The sequence below is a fragment of the Anabas testudineus genome, chromosome 9 (assembly GCF_900324465.2).
Source record: "Anabas testudineus chromosome 9, fAnaTes1.2, whole genome shotgun sequence".
Classification (NCBI taxonomy): Eukaryota; Metazoa; Chordata; class Actinopteri; order Anabantiformes; family Anabantidae; genus Anabas; species Anabas testudineus.
In genome coordinates this window covers 6,502,117-6,521,284 of record NC_046618.1, presented here as the reverse complement: position 1 = coordinate 6,521,284, position 19,168 = coordinate 6,502,117, and the positions used below count along the sequence as shown (strand labels likewise).

General features: G+C 40.2%; 2 protein-coding genes across 3 annotated transcripts in view; one reads left to right on the top strand and one right to left on the bottom strand.

Annotated features, from left to right (window-relative positions):
* Positions 1-3,412, bottom strand: part of slc15a4 (solute carrier family 15 member 4) — a 23,973-nt gene extending 20,561 nt beyond the window's left edge. Inside the window, exons 1-3 of the mRNA XM_026343969.1 lie at positions 3,235-3,412; positions 2,425-3,065; positions 615-907 (exon numbers count right to left, since the gene is read on the bottom strand). Coding sequence (XP_026199754.1) covers positions 615-907; positions 2,425-3,003 — 872 coding nt within the window. The 5' untranslated portion in view covers positions 3,004-3,065; positions 3,235-3,412. The remainder of the gene's footprint in view (positions 1-614; positions 908-2,424; positions 3,066-3,234) is intronic.
* The window catches only part of glt1d1 (glycosyltransferase 1 domain containing 1), a 22,789-nt gene extending 3,621 nt beyond the window's left edge, over positions 1-19,168 (top strand). Inside the window, exons 2-14 of one of the 2 annotated variants that reach the window (XM_026343970.1) lie at positions 3,852-4,121; positions 4,514-4,665; positions 4,806-4,911; positions 6,130-6,181; positions 6,890-6,926; positions 7,445-7,501; positions 11,520-11,531; positions 13,004-13,102; positions 13,666-13,715; positions 15,758-15,801; positions 16,262-16,382; positions 16,905-17,003; positions 18,684-19,168. In XM_026343970.1, the coding sequence (XP_026199755.1) occupies positions 4,054-4,121; positions 4,514-4,665; positions 4,806-4,911; positions 6,130-6,181; positions 6,890-6,926; positions 7,445-7,501; positions 11,520-11,531; positions 13,004-13,102; positions 13,666-13,715; positions 15,758-15,801; positions 16,262-16,382; positions 16,905-17,003; positions 18,684-18,833 (1,047 nt within the window). In that variant the 5' untranslated portion in view covers positions 3,852-4,053 and the 3' untranslated portion in view covers positions 18,834-19,168. Of the gene's footprint in view, positions 1-3,558; positions 4,122-4,513; positions 4,666-4,805; positions 4,912-6,129; positions 6,182-6,889; positions 6,927-7,444; positions 7,502-11,519; positions 11,532-13,003; positions 13,103-13,665; positions 13,716-15,757; positions 15,802-16,261; positions 16,383-16,904; positions 17,004-18,683 lie in introns of those variants that run through there. The other variant, XM_026343971.1, reaches the window with a different exon arrangement.

The following is a 19,168-nucleotide window of genomic DNA, read 5'->3' as shown; positions in this document are numbered from 1 at the left end:
ATATATATGAAAGAAGCATCCTTTTCTCTTGACGTGGGGGACGTTGTGAACATCTTACCTTGAAAATAACAGCTCTTCTAGAGATAGGAAAGAAACTTTATTCTAAAGCCTATAATCCCCATCTCTGGAGAAAATGCATTAATAAGTAATTCTTGAAAGGCTGCAGGACTGGCCAAGTTAAAATATTCAATGTCAAGTTTTTGAACAGATTATGCTACTTTGGTTGGTTAAGTAACAGCCCTTCAGAATAACTTTGCACCACAGGGAATGACGATGAATGCCTTGACCAGTGAGGGAAAAAAGGAATTATACAGAGGGATCAAAGGCAGCTTTAACAATAAGGTCTACCAACAACACCTAGCTGTGTTATCCACCTGGTTCAAAGTCACCATCTCACTCAACTCCGCCATGAACAAAAATACTCGCTACATTGTTGGAAAGAGACTTTCCACTGAGACATCAATCAGTGCTTTGCTACCCTAGTTTTATAAGCCTGCTGTTTGTCATTCAGTCCATTTTTACTACTTTTATTGCTCAACAACACAATCTTTTTCCTATCAGTACATAAAATGCACTTTAAATTCCCTGACACATAGATCTGACATGGCACTCACCGCAGCAGGTTAGGCTCCTTGGGTTTTGGAGAACAGCAGGCAAAGGTCAGGATCTTGAACATATCAGTGAAGGCGCTGCCATCAGCAGGCTTAGTGATGAACACAGTTCGGCCAAGTAGAAAGACCAGGAAAGAGACTCCGAGGCACACTGTTGGAATGATGTAGCCAATGGAAAAGCTGATATTTTGCTGGATGTAGGCGACACCTCCTAGAGATAGGATAGCCCCTAAGTTGATGCACCAGTAGAACCAGTTAAAGAATCTGCGCAAGGCCTCTGGTCCTCTGTCTTTAACCTGAGATTAGAAAACAGTGCATCATGATAAAACTGTCACACACAAGAAGATAATGTAAAATAAACTAATTTCGGCATGTACTACTAGGGTCCTTGAACTCTGAACCTTGCTACAGCCGTGTCACACAAACCTGACTCAACACAGCAGCACAACAATAAAAGACGCATGATCACCATCACATTGATATGAACATTTTCAAAGCCACAAAACAGCAATATAAAAATTCAAGAAATATAAGGAAACAAGAAAGTGTGGTAGGAGCGTGTTACTTAGAGGAGGGTTAACCATAATAAACAGGAACTTTTGTTCATACTTTATCTGCTTACTGAGGCTTTGGGCATTCTTTCAGAATTTGCCATGATAGCCTACACCATTAGCTTGCCAAAGAAATGTGATCAGTTCAGTTGAATGAATATTCAAGCCCATAATGTCACTGACATACAGGCACTGCACCAATCCACATGCTAATTGTATCAGTGTGTGATGAAGTGAATATGTCCATTATTTGGGAGAAAAGTCACAGCATTCCCAAGCTGCTACTGAGCATAAGTCTTCCAGAGGTTCCTCCAGGCAGTTGTTCAGTGTCAGTAACCAAATGGTTCACTTGATTGTCATGTGTTTTTAACAACAGCATGGACAGTATTACAGTATTACACAAAGCTCAATCAGAGTAAGTGGTTGTGTTCCCTCCTGGCTTTAGTCATGCCAGGACAAGAAAAACATTTAATTTATTATGTTGTTTTAGTGCTGGCCCTCTGTCAAATGCAGAATATGATTAGAAAATAGTACACTGATCAAAGCCTGACAGACGTATAAGTGTGGTGTCTCACAAAAGGGTCCTACTTTAATTTCATGCAATCCAACTTTTCAGATTTATCCACCAAAAGTTGCCTGCACAGATGAATTAGCAGCCGGAGTAACATTTTATGACTAACTTGTATATGTTTTGTCAGTTACTTCATAAAAAAAACAGCTAGCACAAACTGCTGCTGCACTTCAGTGTACCTATATGGTCTTCTCTTCTGTTTACATGCAGTGAATGGATTATTCCTGCTGTTGTGTATTGTGTGTTTGAACACCATCAAAGGGACTACTGAGAGAAACGTGAACATTTTGTAATGCCTGTTTGAGCTCAAGAGCAAATTACATTCACCCCATGAGTCCCCTTTGAAAGACTTAACCCACTTCTGGTTCGATTAATTCGAAAAACAATGACCCCATTGATGAACTTTAATTTCTGCAGCGGATTCTTGTAGAGGGCCTTTTGGAAAATCTAACACTTCGCCACATCGGACCAATGTGCTGTGTTTCACTTCCTATATAATTCATGTGTTACCGCGCATGTGTACACCTGTGTGTGTGTATGAGTGAGTGAATGAATGACATATGACTTCCCATTTACAACACTACATACTCCAAAATGATAGGGATTATGTATGTGATCAGTGAACTGTCAAGGTAAAACTGAAATCCTATATTCCCAGTCTTTCCAGGCTGTGATGAGTTTCATACTCTACCTGATCGGCTCCAAAAGGAGTGATGTTAGACTTCACAGAGCCCACACCTAATGCGACTAGAAAAAGCCCCGTGTAGATGATTGGGCCACAATATGGGGCACGAACGGGGCACGTTACATTGCTTGGCGGGGTAACGTTTGTGCTCAGGCACTCAGCAGGTTGCACAGGAAATGCCATCTCTTCTCCACATAGCTCTATCCTTGTTGCATCATTTGAGATGAAAGGGAAAAACAGCATGCCAATAAAATACAGGATCAAACTAGAAACAATTGTCCAGAATTTCCCAAGGTATGCATCTGCCAACCAGCCTCCAAATGGTGAAATCAGGTAAGTAACTCCCATGAAGATCAGAGGCGCCTGGCTGGCCTGGGTGCCCTCCCAATAGAAGGGATTACCATTGAGAAAGAGGACCAGGTTGGATGTGATGCCATAGAAAGCCATCCTTTCTAATGACTCAGCCAGCAGGACGGCTGCACATCCTAGTCGTCTTCCCTGGAAAACCGACCGGGGTGAATGTCTGTTACCAGAGTTTGAGTCCAACAGAGGGGTGCTCTCGTTGGCATCCCGGTTGTTGGCCATTGTCAGCAAACTTCAAGTTAATGTCTAACGTTGCTCCTTTATTATGTATTAACAGTTCAAACCTGCGAATAGAAAATACAGCAGAGGTTAAACAAGTGGGGCGCTGTGATTACTGGATTCACAGAGATACAGTCGCGTATCTGAGCTGGTGTAAAACAAACTCTTATAACTAACTAGTAAAACGTGGTTTTAGCACCACGACAGCCTGATCAGAGTTGGGATTTACGTCACCTTTAATTGCTGAAACAAGTCCCCGTGCTCTTCGGTGATCTCCATGAAACTAGATCATGTCCCCCGCTCAGATGTGCTGCTGGTCTCGTCTTGAATCGAGACTTTTGTCAAAGCAGAACTGGAAGTCAACAAAACCCGAGTCACAGTACTATCCCGTGACACCCGACGGCCAGCAAGCGCGCACAGTTGCGCTGCTGAAAAGACGATCTACAAATGACACGTACCCGACGCGTCCGGCAGAGCGACGCGGGTAGCAGCCCATCCATGTGATTTGGAGAGCTGTGCCGTTTACGTCGACGTGGTGCCCCCGAGAGGAGGAAGTTGTGCTGCGGCTGCCTTTTAGTTATTAATTGAATTACTTATTGGAGATTCCAGCGTTGACTAATGTCAGCAGGTGGAAGTACAGTCTAGGTCGATGTGTTTTTTTTTTTTTTTACTCTGCTGAACTTGTGGTCTGGAAACATGCAGAAATGGACCAGCAGTGCGCGTCCAAGCTGCCGTCGCTGTGTGTTTCCAGCGGATCGTATAAGAGACGGACTTGTAAACATTTGCAGCGTGGTGAGCTGCCAAGCACTGAGGTGTCCTATTGGTGCGACTGCTGCGCTTTGTTAGCTTAGCTGTGTGTGTGTGTGTGTGTGTGTGTGTGTGTGTGTGTCTTAGGTATGGAGTCAGGAAATGTAATTGGAGGTCAGTTTAGCGAGTGTACTAAAGCAGCACGTACAGCAGAGGCTCTGCTTCCTGGAGCAACGTTAGCTCCTCTGGATCTCACCACAGTTCACATGTTAGCTGTTTAACTGGACAAACCGGCCCCGTGGAGACATGAGATTACTCTTTCTTGCCTGTCTCACCCCCAAAACTGGGAACCACACTACAGCTGAGAGAATAAGGTAATAATAAACCTAGTAGCTAAGTGCAGCCAGCTACACTAGCTGTTAACAGCATAATGTTTAGGCTGTAACAGTGCAGTTAGCTACTCAATCAACCAGTTATCTAAAAATAAAGCTGATGTTGTCAAACAGCCTGTCTTACTTCACAGTGGTCTCAGTAGGTCAGCTGTAAATGAGGTGGGGAGGGTGAAGCTCTAGGCAGGAAGCAGTGACAGCAGCCTGAAACCAACAACACATTTACTGACTATTGATGAGTGAAACAAGACTTTTGATGTTTTGATGTTTTATTCCTGTTACCCTCCTCTTTTAACATTATCAGGGATGTAAGGTTTTGTTGTTCTACGCTTGTTTAGTTGCAATGAAGGTGATCTTCTCTACTTCATTTACTCCAGGTCCCACATTGAATCCGCAGGACACACCTGTGAACTTAGAGATGCAGCAGAATTTCAGTCTCCTGCCCAGGTGGCAAACCTAATATCTCGATATCCTGCATTTGATGGTGCACTGGCCATTCATCTGTTCAAAGCAGGCAGATTCCTCCTTGGTAAGTACATTATTTCTTTTATTTACTGCTACATATCTCGTTTGTGCATGTGTTAACAAAATAGTAGATCTATAGTTATACAGCTACTTGTCCCTAAAGGGTTAAAAACCTTTCTGTTTTATGTTTAATCTTTACAACAGACATCCGAGTACCTTTTGGTGTCATCTTTGGCGGAACAGACATAAATGAAGATGTGAAAGTTGTGCAGAAGCGTGTGGTTATGGAGCAGGTGCTGCTGAAAGCCAGGTGATGTTGCTGCACAATACTGTTTTAACTGTTTTAACTGTTTTAACCTATTTAATTAAAATAAAATGCATTAATTAGTTTTTTTGTTCCACACATCACATATACCTTTTTTAAATGTTTATTTTTTTTCTTTAGTCACCATTAATGATCTTGATATAAATTAATATAATAACTATCATATAAATAGTATTAAAAGTGTAATATAATGTGTGAGGGTAACAGAAATGTGACTGTTCAGTCAACTTAATACATCCATAATAGACACTTTACTGATCTTTAGTATCAAATATGCAATTAATGTATTGCAACATCTCTTACTTGCTTCTTTTTATAGAGGTTTGATGCAGACATCAGCATCCTAAGGTTCGAGCAGGAATTGCTTAAATGGAATCAAGACAATCTTACATTCCAATAATCTTGTGATTTTTTTTTTAATCTCGGACATACTAACAAATGTTTAGATAAAAGATAAATTGATATCACGGTTGTGACCAGTGGGAATAAATGGATATTTAGGCATAGCGTTTACCCTTTCATACTTTTGTCATAATTATTATTTTAATAATTACATCACAATCAAAAATATTGAAGAAATTAACACCAACACATGATTTATTAAATAAAAAAAATTCTGCGTGGAGTACCCCCATGAAGGAATGAGACCGAACCGTGCAGCCTGTGTTTTAATGTACACACAGGCTTATCAATATATTTTTCCTGTTCCCTGACTAGTGTCTGAAATGATTACGCTGAAACTGGGTGCTCAATCCTTCCAGTAGATGTAAAAGGAAAATTTGCCTTCAGGGAGAACTGGGGATATTGAGGTCTCATGACTTCAAACATGTGAATCCACACCTCCCGCTGTTAGCGGCTTCTCATGCAAACCTTGATCATGAAATACAGTCACCACTGTGAGCCCACTAGCCCATTTAATAACGCCCTCACGCAAATTAACCTCTCTCTTTTGTTCTACATTCGCTTTGTTTTCCACTTTGTATTCTTTGTGTATTCATCCTTAGTAGTACTTTTTCAGTATTCAGCTCTGACTTTTATGTTATACTCCGGTTACCACTGTGTTTTTCCCTGCTGTTGTCAGTCATTGCATGTAAGCGGCTGAAACTAACTGTCAGCAATGAAAGCAAATCAAAATTTGCGTTCAACAGAAAATGCTTTTACGTGGGACATACTGAAGTGTTTTTTTTGGGGGGGGTGTTTCAGGTTTGCAGTTGCATTTACTGAAAAACTAAAGGAGGAGGCCGAGTTATTTTTGGTATGTCTATACAATTTTTTTATTTTATTGTATCTGACTACATTATTTCATATCAATTACAATTATTAGTTATTATGTGCAAACACACACACATATATATATATATACAGACAAACATAACTGTCTTACATGTGTTGCAAAGCTTTTATGAAAAATCAAGAGTGAGAGCAAACAATGTTTGAATTTATTTTCAAACAGCAAGAGCCATCCTGGGTCCCATAATAGTTTGGCATTTAAAAAAGTATTACCATATTTTATTTTAAGATTAGATTCCAGCCGTAGGGCTGCAGATTGAGCCAAGTGGCATGTTTTATCTCTGCCATTTAGTGCTGACAGCAGGCACTGAGAGAGCATCGCCATGCTTTTATTGTGACAGAAAACACACATAAGGGATGGATCTAGTGTGATAACATCCAGTCAATTTCCTTTCCATTCCCTCTGATTTATTTGTAGCTTCCTATTATTATAGCAACTGTTTTCCTGACTCCATTGTAATATTTGGATTTTGTTTAAATATATGTGAGACACAACGGGCATCAATTGAATATTTGCCGTTGCCTGATATAAAAAGAAAGAAGTGCAAATAGTTATCATAAAATGTAATTTTTAACAAACACTACCAGCAATTACTGATTGATTTTAAACATTTAAGCATTTATACACTGATACTTGTTGTAACCAGAATTGTTCAATGTTTTTTCTCTCAAGCTGCCACAGAGAAGTAAAATCTTTGTCCAGCCTCAAGGTAAGCTATGCAGGATGAATATATTCGCCTAATGATGTGCATCCCTGACTCACTATTGAAGTGTTGCATTAATCAACTTTGACATTTTTTTCCTCTATTATCATGATTTCTGCAGTACGGAGTTGTATTTGCTCTTGCCATTGGCCACCGTGCCATGTATGCCAGCCCAAATCACTCTTCCATGTTGTTTCCCACCAGTAGCCTTGTTTGGTAAATACCTCATAGGTTAGAGGAGAGCCCTGGGCCAGCTGCATGGCTGAGTGTGGACCGGACTTATACTTCATGCTCGTCACTAAACTGATCATACTAAAGTTCTTTTAACATGCACTACACAGTATTTTATTCACATTAAATCTCTTTTGTTTTAGCCATTAAAGCTTAAATTAATGTTCCATTTGAACTCAAACATAAATGTATATAGCTAGATTGGGTTTCATTACAATGATGTCATCATTGATGTACAGTAAAAGCTGTATTGGGAGCACTGTGCATTTTATTTGTCTGGGTTTATTTTCAAGGCATCAAGACGGAAGTGACTGATAAATTCTGCTGGACTGAATTCTTAAGGAGCTCAGGTACTCACCTTGAACTTTAAAAACTAAACTTTTCTTTTTGCTGTACTGATCCTGTATTGAAAGTTTTGTACTTATTTCAGACTAACAGTCCATGCTATGATATGTATTAGCTTGAAATGTATGGTTGTATTGGTGTTATTTCTACCAGCTGTACGCAAGTCTGTTGCATATTTGTAACAGTTTGCAATACACAAAAGCCCTGGTTATATTCCAGATTATATATATATTCCAGATTCCTATTTTACTCTTCTTACCTGCATGATGTAGTCCAGTGGATCCACCACTGGGGGAGCAAGAGAGAAAACATTCACACACACACACACACACACACACACACACACACACACCCCTGTTACGTGGAAAGTACCAGTAAGAGATCATAAATATGCTCTGTGCTGTGCTAGATAAATGGGTGTGGTGGTAAGAGAAGCTAGACTTCCTTAAAATCCTCTAATCTAGTCCTGCAGTCTTCCAATTACCATTTGAATAGATAAGATAAGATATGATAAGATTTAACACTTGATCCCAAGAAGGGAAAATTCACGTGTCACAGCAGCAGAGTCAAACTGACATTAAAAGTTACAAACAACAGATCTAATCTAGAATAAGTGTGAAACACAGAGTAGATCAATAGCCTGATAATAATATACAAGTAGAGAGGTGAGACAGCAGATAATAAGGTTTGTGGAAGCAACAATGCCACTGAATTGACAGGTGCCTTTAAGTTGAAAAATTAAGCAGATCAGTCTGAGTTTATCCAGGTTATTTGAGTTTGCTACAAGTGATGGAGACTGAGAAGTCAGATGGCAGCAGTGCCTTGTTGGTCTGTTCATCAGCACTGAAATCCTTCAGCCATGTCCAGTCTGGTCCGCGTCAGCGTAGATGACTCGTCCCAGCGGCTTTTCTCAGCACTTCTCTTATGCTTCACACCTCCACCTCCTCAGCTCCTGGTGGATTTCAGGTCTTCTTCCTGGGATCAGACCTGTGTTCTGCAGGGCTAATAGCTAGTAGCTGCTGCCATATACAAACAGTGCTGTATCCATGGTAAAGTGTGCTTCCTGACAGGGTCACCAAAAGTCCCCTCACAAACGCAGGAGATCAGAAAGATCCCAGTTAGTTCACTTCTGCCCATCAGCTCAGAAAAGCTTGCAGCAATATCTGGACGAAGACAAGAAAAACTAAAAACTAACAAAAATAACACACAAAGAGAGGAGCTGCTGTGACTGGCTGCCACCCAGCAGGCACCTTTCCAGAACTCTCTGTAGCTCAGTAAATATGCAGCTATTCAAACCACAAACATCATGGTCTTTAAAATGAACAAGATAATGCCCATCCAAGGTATATCAGTGCTCATAGCGAGCACTGTTGACTGCAGAGGAACAGTTGATTAATAGCCCTCCAGCCTCAGACCATTTGTCACTGGACTTCACTACCAATGCAAGTAATACTAATTGTCCTCAGCCATTCTCTATACTGCTAGTGTTATACTTGAAATAGGAGTCACTGCTATTGTGCTACTCCTTAGATGTGATAAAAGCTCTGTAATCAGACTCAGAGTTGGTTTTAGTGATGTACATTGTTCCAGTTTCTGAAGCCACTAATTTGTCGTTATTATTTCTGGACATGGGATAGATGCATCAGTAAGAAAAGCCTCTTTGTGTTTTTCTTCCCACAGTGTTATTATCACAGAGCATTAGACAACCGTACTCTGGACTCTTACTTGTGGTTGTGAGTAATGAGGATTACTGAATGTGAAACATCACTCAAATTATTCTTCCAAATCTATTTTTGTGGACACTAAAGTAGTCATCCAATGACAAGCAGCTGAACCTTTGTTCTTCTTCTAGGTGTGATGAGGTGGTTTTGGGCATGATCTTCTTTTGAATCTTGTTGGCCTGCCTTGTCTCCTTCAGTAATACTTAGTCTTCATGGGTGAAGTGTCAACAACTTCACTCGTATTTTAGTTTCCTTCAAACACAACATTACAGTGTGACAAAAGCTACTCCAGCAGCAACCTATATTTACTCCTGTCAGCGCTTATCCTCCTTTTGTCTTCACACATGCTCCCAGCACAGCAGGGGGCACTATTCCATGTGTGTGCGTTATCCCCTCCCGGTTCTTGGTGCAGATTGATTTACTGTGTCACTCCATCTCCATCTGGAGTGACGTGCAGTAAATTAGTCATTACTAAATAGTGGCATGTGAAGTATATTGTATATGGGCTAGTTTAATAAAGTTGTGTTCAAGTGTGAGTGCTGGGAGTAAATGTATTCAGTGTTGCAGTGACACCCCACTGGTGTACATAAAGACAAAGCACCTGATTGAAGATGCATAATTAAACTGTGTGTGCTGTGGGTTCATGATGGCCACTTGCTGTATGTGGTTTGTCACCCATGCTATCTGCCTTGTGAGATGGACTTAAGGAGATACATGAAGGAGGGGAAACAAGCTGAGGGTCTGTTGTTTCTGTCTCTAGATAGTTAGTCCCATAGTCTTTATATACTGTAAATAGGCTTTAATATACCTAGACTTTAAATATAGTCTATTATTGATATGAAATAAATTGCACATGCAGCTTTCAGGTTGATGATGTAAAAGCAAAGGATGGGTGAAGGCTTAGCTTTAAAAGAAAGAATTATCATCTCAGGATGGTCATATACAGTAGGAACATGATCAGAGAGCAGTTTGTGTTATAGGGGTCAAGCCATGTCAAAGAAACATTACCCATGTGCTTCTTGTTAAGTGTTTTGCTTGATTTATTTATTTTTTTCTTTGTTTTAGGTTTTGTTTTGTTTTCTTACTCAGATTAGTAGTTTTTCTGTAGTGGCTATGCCCACAGATTTCAACACGAAGGGCAACCCACTGTGAATTTTGGATAAAAGCTTTTTTGTTTTTTTCTGATAGTCCAGCTTTTTGTTTATTTTTCTCCCTAAAATGCTTTCTTGAAGCCAGTGCCCCGTTCTTAGTTTGATACATTTTTCTGAGTTGTGGCTTCATACCCATACTATAACATATTGTAACCTATACATGTAACACTAAATTACCAAAATGCTTATCTCATTATATGCAAGTTTGAAGTGGAGAGGAGTATGAACTTAACCTAGAGGCTTGTAACCACAGGAAACTTCCTGGTACTTTTATTTTCCATGAACTAAAATCAGGAACACACAGTAAAAATCCTTGAGGGAATTGTAATATCCATCTTCACAGCAGGACCAGAGACAGTTAAGAAAATTAAGAAAATGAGTCCTCTGACATATCAAAAGCATGACAGTCAGAGGCTTCTTACATGTGTAGTGGCTTTGTGTGTAAAACAGTATTTGACCGGTCAGTGATGTTCAGTGCTGCAGGCTCCACTGCGATAGTTCCTGTTTTTTTTTTTTTATAAATCCTTTTTTACCCACAGTTTTGGGGGATAGAACCACAGTGCTGCAGGTAAATTTAGACCCTGTTATATCCAGTGGAAACACAGGTAGAGGAGCTGCGTTCTTCAAAACGTTGCGAGTCCCCCAGGGAAACTTCCTGCAGCGGAAAAGGGCCTACACATGCAATTTAGACAAAAACTGCCAAACCTCTCTAAAACTGACATAATCCTAACTGTCTCACCTCTGTAGTAGGTGGTGTTGTCGTTATTCTGACTGCACCCTGCAGACTCTGTTGTCTGTTTGACTTAGCAGATTAATAGAAGCTGTTCAAATAGATACAGTATGTGCTTCCATAACCATGCACATGCACATACATATACTCACACACACATACTGATTAAAGCTTTATGGGATTGTTCAGAATGCTCTTCTGAAGTCAAAGGCAAATGAACAAAAATGTGTTTTGCATATAGAACTCACAGAACCGCAAAGAGAGAAAGAGAAAACATCGCTGCCGGCACAGCAGATGATTTGTACAATTTGTTTTTCTCCCCTGAGGAAAGATGAATTATGTCTTAGATTCAAAGAGGTTTTTTTGTATTATTTTATTTTATTATTTTTTATTTCTTTGAATTTCTTGTTCATTCTGACAGGTCTGTGCTCTGGTAAGATTCCAGCTCTCCTACATTATTTTCCGGCAGCTTCTTCTGCAGTAGTGACATGGGTGTACCTCGGCTGAAGTGCTTTCTCATCCTACGAATCAATCCAAGGAAGTTTGATATACCCTGCAGATGAAGAGGTTTTTTTTTACAATTGGTTGCTAGGATCAAGGTCGTTGCCCAGACTCCACGCTGTCATTTTAAGATGCTCTTTAATAGCATTAAAGAGCTGCGTCGGCCTCCTGATCTGGACTTATCTGGCAGCAGGGGATTTCACTCAACTGTCACTGTGCTTTATGCACGTGCCGGTGTCTGTCTCTGGCATTATATTTGAAATGGTTTGTTTGTTTGTTTGTTTGTCACAAACTCTTACATAGTCCCCCTAATCTGAGCTGTTTTTATACTTTACTTAAATTTTGGCTTAGCATGCCAGAAAAAATATGAATAATAGAAATAATTCAAGATTTATATTTATAGAAATTTCTTTTTGGGTCATTTAAGCAAAACAGTTATAAAATGTATTTTCTGACACTTACACTAACAATCAAATGTTAAAATATAGTCTTTATATATTTGCTCCCCTTCATGTACAGTAATTATTTTCCTTTGATTTATTGTTTGTTTTTGATTCCATTAGTTGGTCGACCAGGGTAAAATAATTGATAAGTGTGGTACAGACATTTCACTGTCATGTTATTTTGTATGCTTAACCTTCAATGTAGTGTTGTCATCAGGTCAGATTTTTTAAATTTGTCTAATACATGAACCCGCTCTCCATTAGGCAGGTGTAAAGATAATGTGGTTCACTCCCAATCTAAACATTCCAGAGGATCTGTAGTTTAGTAATTATCTGTTTAAAGTTAATTAGAGGACCTTCTTATTGTTGAGAAGTCTCAGATTGACCGGTCAGCGTTTGTGCGGTGTCCATCCTAATAGTGCAGCCCTGTGTTATTGGGGTCGGGACATGTATTCTCTACTTTTAGACGGTCGGCCACACTAACAGCAGTCACTGGCACCGAAATCCAGTTGTATTCCAGCCAGTTTCTCACTAATCTCTGGATGTATCCTCAGAGTTGGATGATCTGGGCAAAGAGCAGATTTAGAGGCCTTACCTCTCAATTAAAGCAAAGTTCTCAACAGCGTTTGATGTCGTTAGCATGATGTTAGTTAGCTCATTTCAATCTAGGGCTGTTCAGTAAGCAAATTGTCACCCAAATGCTTTGGCTCTGTTCTTCTGATGCAGTACTACACACTAATTAGTCTGCAACCTTCCACTGTTTTTAGCAGACTGTTTTCCCTGCTGAGCGTTACAACTCTGATCAGAGAATTGTGCGAGCACATTAGTCACTGCTGTCTTATTTTGCTCATGACCTTGGGTGATGTATTGCTTTCATTATCTGCTGATGTACTTGGGATGTTCATTATGCTGTGTTTTGATATTGTGTCACTGTCTGTCTGCGGGTTTGGCTTCTCTCCAGGTGTAAGAAGTGACCATGTGGATGAGCTGCGTGTCTTCCTGTTGGTCTGTGGCCTCAGACGAGTCAAAGACCCTCTCTTCCTGCTGGAGGTTTTCTCAGGTAAAGGTAAAATGAATACGTAGTCAAGTAAAAGAGTTAAAAGGTAAAAGAGGGGATGAAGTTTCTTGTTGGCACATTTTCACCCTCCAGGACTACAAAGCCTTTCTGACTGTATATGTATTCTGTAGCAGTCTGTGACAGAGGCAACAACAGCATTATCATCTGTATGGAATAATGTTTCACCTCTGTGGTTGGCTGTACAGTGAGACGCTGGCCCTGCCATGGTGCTTCTTTACTTCTTTACTATCCTATATATTTTTAGTGACTACCATATTCACTTGTGAGCATTGCTGCTGATTAGCAACATCAGTGAGCTCCTTTTTTTTTTTGTTTTTTTTTAAAGCCTCTTCTATGTTATGAGACTTTTATTCCACACAGTTATGGTAACAGTACAGCACTAGAGGGCGTCAAATTGTATATTAATGTTTCATCCAGATAGGAGAATAGATGTGTGGATTTTTAACACGGCATTCTTTGAAATCACATTGTACCATCAACATGGTTAAAAATACAAACATATGGAGCAAATCCAAACTGGCTGCTGTTCATTTCATGTCTTTCAGAGTGGCATTGTAAGAATCCCTTAAATGTGTTGGTCATTATTGGGCCGAAGGTAAGTACACAGTCCTTATACAGTAAGTCAGGATGTTTTCCATAGCTGCCACATGTCTCATGCTTTTGTAATACGGCTCTGTACTGTTGAAATTACCTAGAAACCTCCGCTGGGAATGCAAGCAGCCCCTAATTGGATCTGGCAGTGATACTTACTTTAGCTGTTTAGCTAGAATTAACAGTCAGCAAGCAGGGCAGTGGTCATCCACAGCAGCTGGAGTGGTCTTTTTTTTTTTTTTTTATTCTACCTGCTTAATACACTCCTGATGCTTGCCTAATGACATGTATATTGCTGGGCATATATCTGGACATGTGAAGCATTAACTACATCCAACGCAGTCCGTAGTCGTGTCACACAAACCATCGTGCTTCTGTCCTGTGTATCATTCTTGAAGACATTAACTGCATGTAAACTGTACAGGCTATATGACAGATAATTGGGGAAAAAAGATTTGAACTCTTATTGCCTGCCAGGATTTGTGATATATGAATCATAAATCAACCTGTCAACCAGACAGTCAAATCAGAGGAGTTTTTCTACATTAGCTGTAAAAGTGTTTTTATACTGATTGCACTTTTATGTTAGAAATCCTGTCTTCTTAGTGCTGCAGATAGAAGACATATCCCAGCCAGCTGCAGCAGCCTCACTGCTCTTTCATTTCCAGTCTCTCGCTCACTGATTTGTCTGTACATTTGTCTTCATCTTCTCTTCCCACTGCCTTGGTTTGATATGACATCAGTGTACAGTATTGTACTGTCTGTTCTTCCTTTCAAACAGTGGTGTCAGGCAAAAGGTATGTTCTGCTTTAGTTTTGCTCAAAAACAACTCAATTAGACATGGCCAGGGGCTTAGACTCTGTCTTAGTGCTGCTTCTTTCTCCGCTATGCTTTGTTGTTGTTTGATGAAATGGTTCAGTGGAAGCAGAGACGTGTGATTCATCTCGACACCCCTGAATCACAGTACAAGGGCGTTTGAGAATTGAAAATGCATATATAATTATTATAATAAACATTTGTTTGTATAACCATCCGATTTCTCCTTGATAAGTTGAGGATTTCGTTTTTGGTTTAAAATAACCACCGTTGATGGTTATTTTTTTAATGAAACAACAGGAGGGTCTGAAAGTGCATACAGAATGAAGCATGAATTGCTCAAGCTGTGATGTTGTCTTATTGAGTCCATAGTTACTACATACAAATAATATGCATCTGACTGCACGACATCTGTCATCAAGATGAAAAATCAGGTCAGTTTGTCCACAGTGACACATGACTCTGCTGTAAATGGGCTTCATTTATAGCCACAATGTGTTGCATTATAATACAATGAATTTACAGAGTATTGTAAAAAGGTAATGATTTCAGCAGGCATTTTCAATGCATCTCATGCTTTGAAAAGAGAATGTTTTGCAAAATGCAAGATGACATAATCTGTATCTTCATAATAGATTCGGTTAGAGGAAAACACTGATGTGGCATCTGCCCTCGCACTGGTCACTTTGGTCCCTTCCGATTTCTGTTGATTTAACCTGGCACGTACAGAATCTGTGCTTAAATCATTTGTGTTTGTTAATACAGCCATTATCATGATCTGTCCCCTGCTGGTTTTACTAGTCTGCTAAATCCCAGATTACACCAGAATAGGGATATGTTGTCAGTTTATATTCTTTGAATTTAATGCACACGTGCTTTAAAGCAGATCCGATATAGAAATTCCATGAGCTGTTAAATGAAAAAGGAAAAAAGTAGCAGCTTGCTTGGCAGCATCTTTGACCTAAATTGCTGTGCTTTGACTTTTCTGTGGGCAAGCTAATGCACGCAAATCCCACATTGCAATTAATCAGATTGGCCACGCACCCCACCCTGACCCCAATCTCTAAAAAATACAGGATTTTCAGAGAATGATTTACTCATGATAGAAATTGTGTCATTGTTTATTTTATCCTTCTGATTAAGTCATGGCTGGCGTCTTTGAAATGAAAACAGGCGCTTTGATAGTGAGAGAAGGAGATTCACTTGTTTGTGCATCTTCGTCTCTTTCAGATGGATCCTGTGTTTACAGTGGAAGTGGAGGCTGTTGTTAAAAGGTGAGCCTTCTGTTTTGTTTCCTTTATCAGTACCATTCTCCAAAAAAGCAAACTTGAGATCTGACAGTCCAATTTTCAAGATCCCACATCTGCTTATCCTTCTATTTATTTCATGTAGTAAAAGAAAATATCTGAGCAAATGTAGCTCGCATTAATCTTAACATAATGTGAACAGAATGCAAATCTAAGGGGACTGCTAAGACCCTATCTTTTTTTAATCTCTCCTTCCACTCTCAAGTCTTAGCTGATCTTTTAGTCTTTGCCGAGGGCCATCACAACAGCAAAGATCTTTGCAGCAGGAAGCTGCCCTCCCTGTTTAGACCTTACCTGGATGGTCTGTTCAAGTCACACGTAGTGCGGCCGTGTTTCCTGCCCTGAGCTTGCCATTGCTGTTTAGCATCATTCACGCCTGTGTGAGCCCTGAGTCACACAGAACTGAGCTTTGCCACTGATTTTACAGAACAGCAGGGGTCTTCTTGGCCCAGGAGAGGAGCCAACAGGAGCTTCATACTGCCATGAAAAGGTGCTTCGCTGTGGTCAACAGCTCTGTCTCAGAAGGCATGTCAGCAGCCATCTTGGAGGTAAACATCTTCAGGGCTCATGGGTAATTGGATGAGAGCATGCAGTTTTCTGTTGCTCGTGGATTGTGTCTTGGTAGTGAGAATTATCAAATAATATACTGAGAATTTGCCATTCACATCCCAGAAATGTAAATATTTACAGGAGTCTTTATCTCCATGTTTCTTTTCTTGCTCTTGTTATCTGACCACTTCAGGGACAGTTACCCAAATTAAATGCTCGACTCCAGTCTTCCCATTCCTGAGTGAGAAAAACCTGCAAATCCACTTAATCTCTTTTAAACACAGTCAATTAAGGCTATCCACGTTAGGCTTAAAGTCTGATTAGTATGTTAGCATGTTTCACTCAACAACCTGCTGAAGGTATTAGCTGATACAGATAGTTAATTCTGTAAGTGAACCAAGGCACTAAATAGCAGAATAGCTGAGCCATACGATTGCCTGTGTCCTTTTTTTTCTAATAATGAATGGAATGGGTGAACACATACTCTGATGTGTGAGAATTTAATTTCTTTGCTCCAACAGGCCATGGATCTCGAGGTACCCGTGTTGGCCAGGGACATTCCAGGAAATGCAGCCGTGGTGCAGCATGAGTTCACTGGCCTGCTGTACTCATCTCCTCAGGTATATACGTAGTGACAAGCACAGACCAGGTCACCACATGTGTTAAGCCATGTTAAGCTTTAACACAGACTGTGTTGATGGACTGCAGAAAGGATGTACTGCACTGTAGCCACCTGTGCCCCCTGTCACCTCAATTGACTAGAAGAGTACTTACTGCTAATAAGCATTAAAGGACTGTCTCTTTTCTAGCGTAAGTGTATCTTTCAAAGCATCATGGTAGTTCTTTGCAGTAAAACTTCAACTTTACATCATTTTGTAAAACTTTATACTTTAAATTCTTCTCTTTAGTCTAATTTGAGCAGGTGAAATATAAGAAAAGGAGCCGAGTGTGTCGTCAGGTGCTTAGATCCGAATCAGGTAGTGCAGCCTTCAGGGACACAGCAAAGATACCACATAACCACGTAGTGATGCAAGACATAGCAGCAAACAGGAAAGTGCAAAATGGGAAGCTACCATGAGAACTCTTCAGTCTGATATTAAATGAGATTTGATGCAAAAAGAGAAAAACATAGGTTAAGGCCGGTTGGCAGACGGCTTGAGCATGGTATTGTCAAGACACCGCACACTAGCATGACGTTGTTGTAACAGTTGAGATAAGTTGTCTCCCCAGACAAGGGGGGGGGGGGGTCACGTGTGTTCAGCTGAGCTGCCAGGAGAAAGCTTCCACAGATGGTTGCAGTGACTGGGCTGGATAAACTACAACCCCAGCCAGGACTAATGGGCAGCAAGTGCTAGTCTTAACAGCCAAATCTTTCAATCTAGTAAATAGTAAATATTTGTTTTGTTTGTTTTGTTTTGTTTTGTTTTTGCATGCTGTAATATCCTCCCCTGCTTTTGATTGGCATTTTCTCCTTCTTTAAGCCTTCAAAGTAATTACATCAGGAGTAAAGGTATCAAAAAATGTCTCAAACGAAACAAACACACACTTGAAAGCTCTAAAGAGAAAATGTCCTTTCCTGACTGGCTCTATAATTTGCACTAAGAGTGAAGTGATTATAAGCAGACTGCTCATAAGTTGAGCTTTAATCCTTTTGCTGAGGATTTATAGCACTCATATGGGCATACGGAAGAGCTGTTTCCTACCAAGAGCCTCTCCAGACATAATCACATCACTTCAGTGAAGTAAAGTGAAGTGGCCTGCTGACTGGCAGTGGCTGAAACTTTGCGTGCCCGCTGGCTCTTTGCTGCAGTGAATGTTGGCTGCCATGTTGCAGGAATGCTTTAAAGCATTTTCTCTTCATTTTGTCGGAGGCTTCACTCAGTTTGCTGGCCCAGCAGATGAGCAACTAAGATTCAGGATGCAGTGTGGAAACACCACATCTCCGTCAATGCTCTGGCATGGCACCATCACTCATTTTAATTTTTATCCTTGTGCTTACCTCACTGTGCCCCTGAGACAGCTGGTTTGGTAGAAAGTTTGACTATTACTTTGTAAATAGACAGAAGAGGTTTATTGGACAGCCATATTAAGAGCCACAAATAACTGTTCTAAATATCTTTGGGAATGTACGTACAAAGTAGCTGTATTTATTAATCGGCAGACAGACTTTTATCTGAGTTCTCTCATGCTTAGGATTATCTTTTATGCTTTAAATAAAACATTTCTTCAGGCAACTTCAGTGGCAACCTTCAAGTGGCATTTGGCAGTAAACCAACTCCTTTTGCCTTTATCCCTGGCAGGAATTTGTGCATCAATCTCAGAGGCTGTTGTCAGATCATGAGCTGAGAGAGAGAGTGGTGAGGAATGGAAAACTGTATGTGGAAGAACATCACAGCCTGAAACAAGAGAGAGAAACCTACAAGCAGCTGGTGGACACTGCACTGACATAAGGTCACAAGATTCAACCTCACTATACCTCCTCCGGAACTTCAGCAACAGACAGTAGGGCAGTACACCCCGATATTCACATGGCATTGGTAATATCATTACAGGTGTCGTTTTTATGAAACCAGACTACAGAGTTACAAAATAATCCAGACTGAAATGCTGCAGAGCACTTTGAAACAAAGATGTAAGGTAGAAATGGTTTTCTTGTTAATATATTTTATGTACTGTATTTGTAATGGATGATGTTATTTAATGTTTATTATAAACCTTGGGGGAAAACATGGGATCTCTGGGATCTTTTATCATACGTAATTAAAGAGATAAACAACTCTAGTGG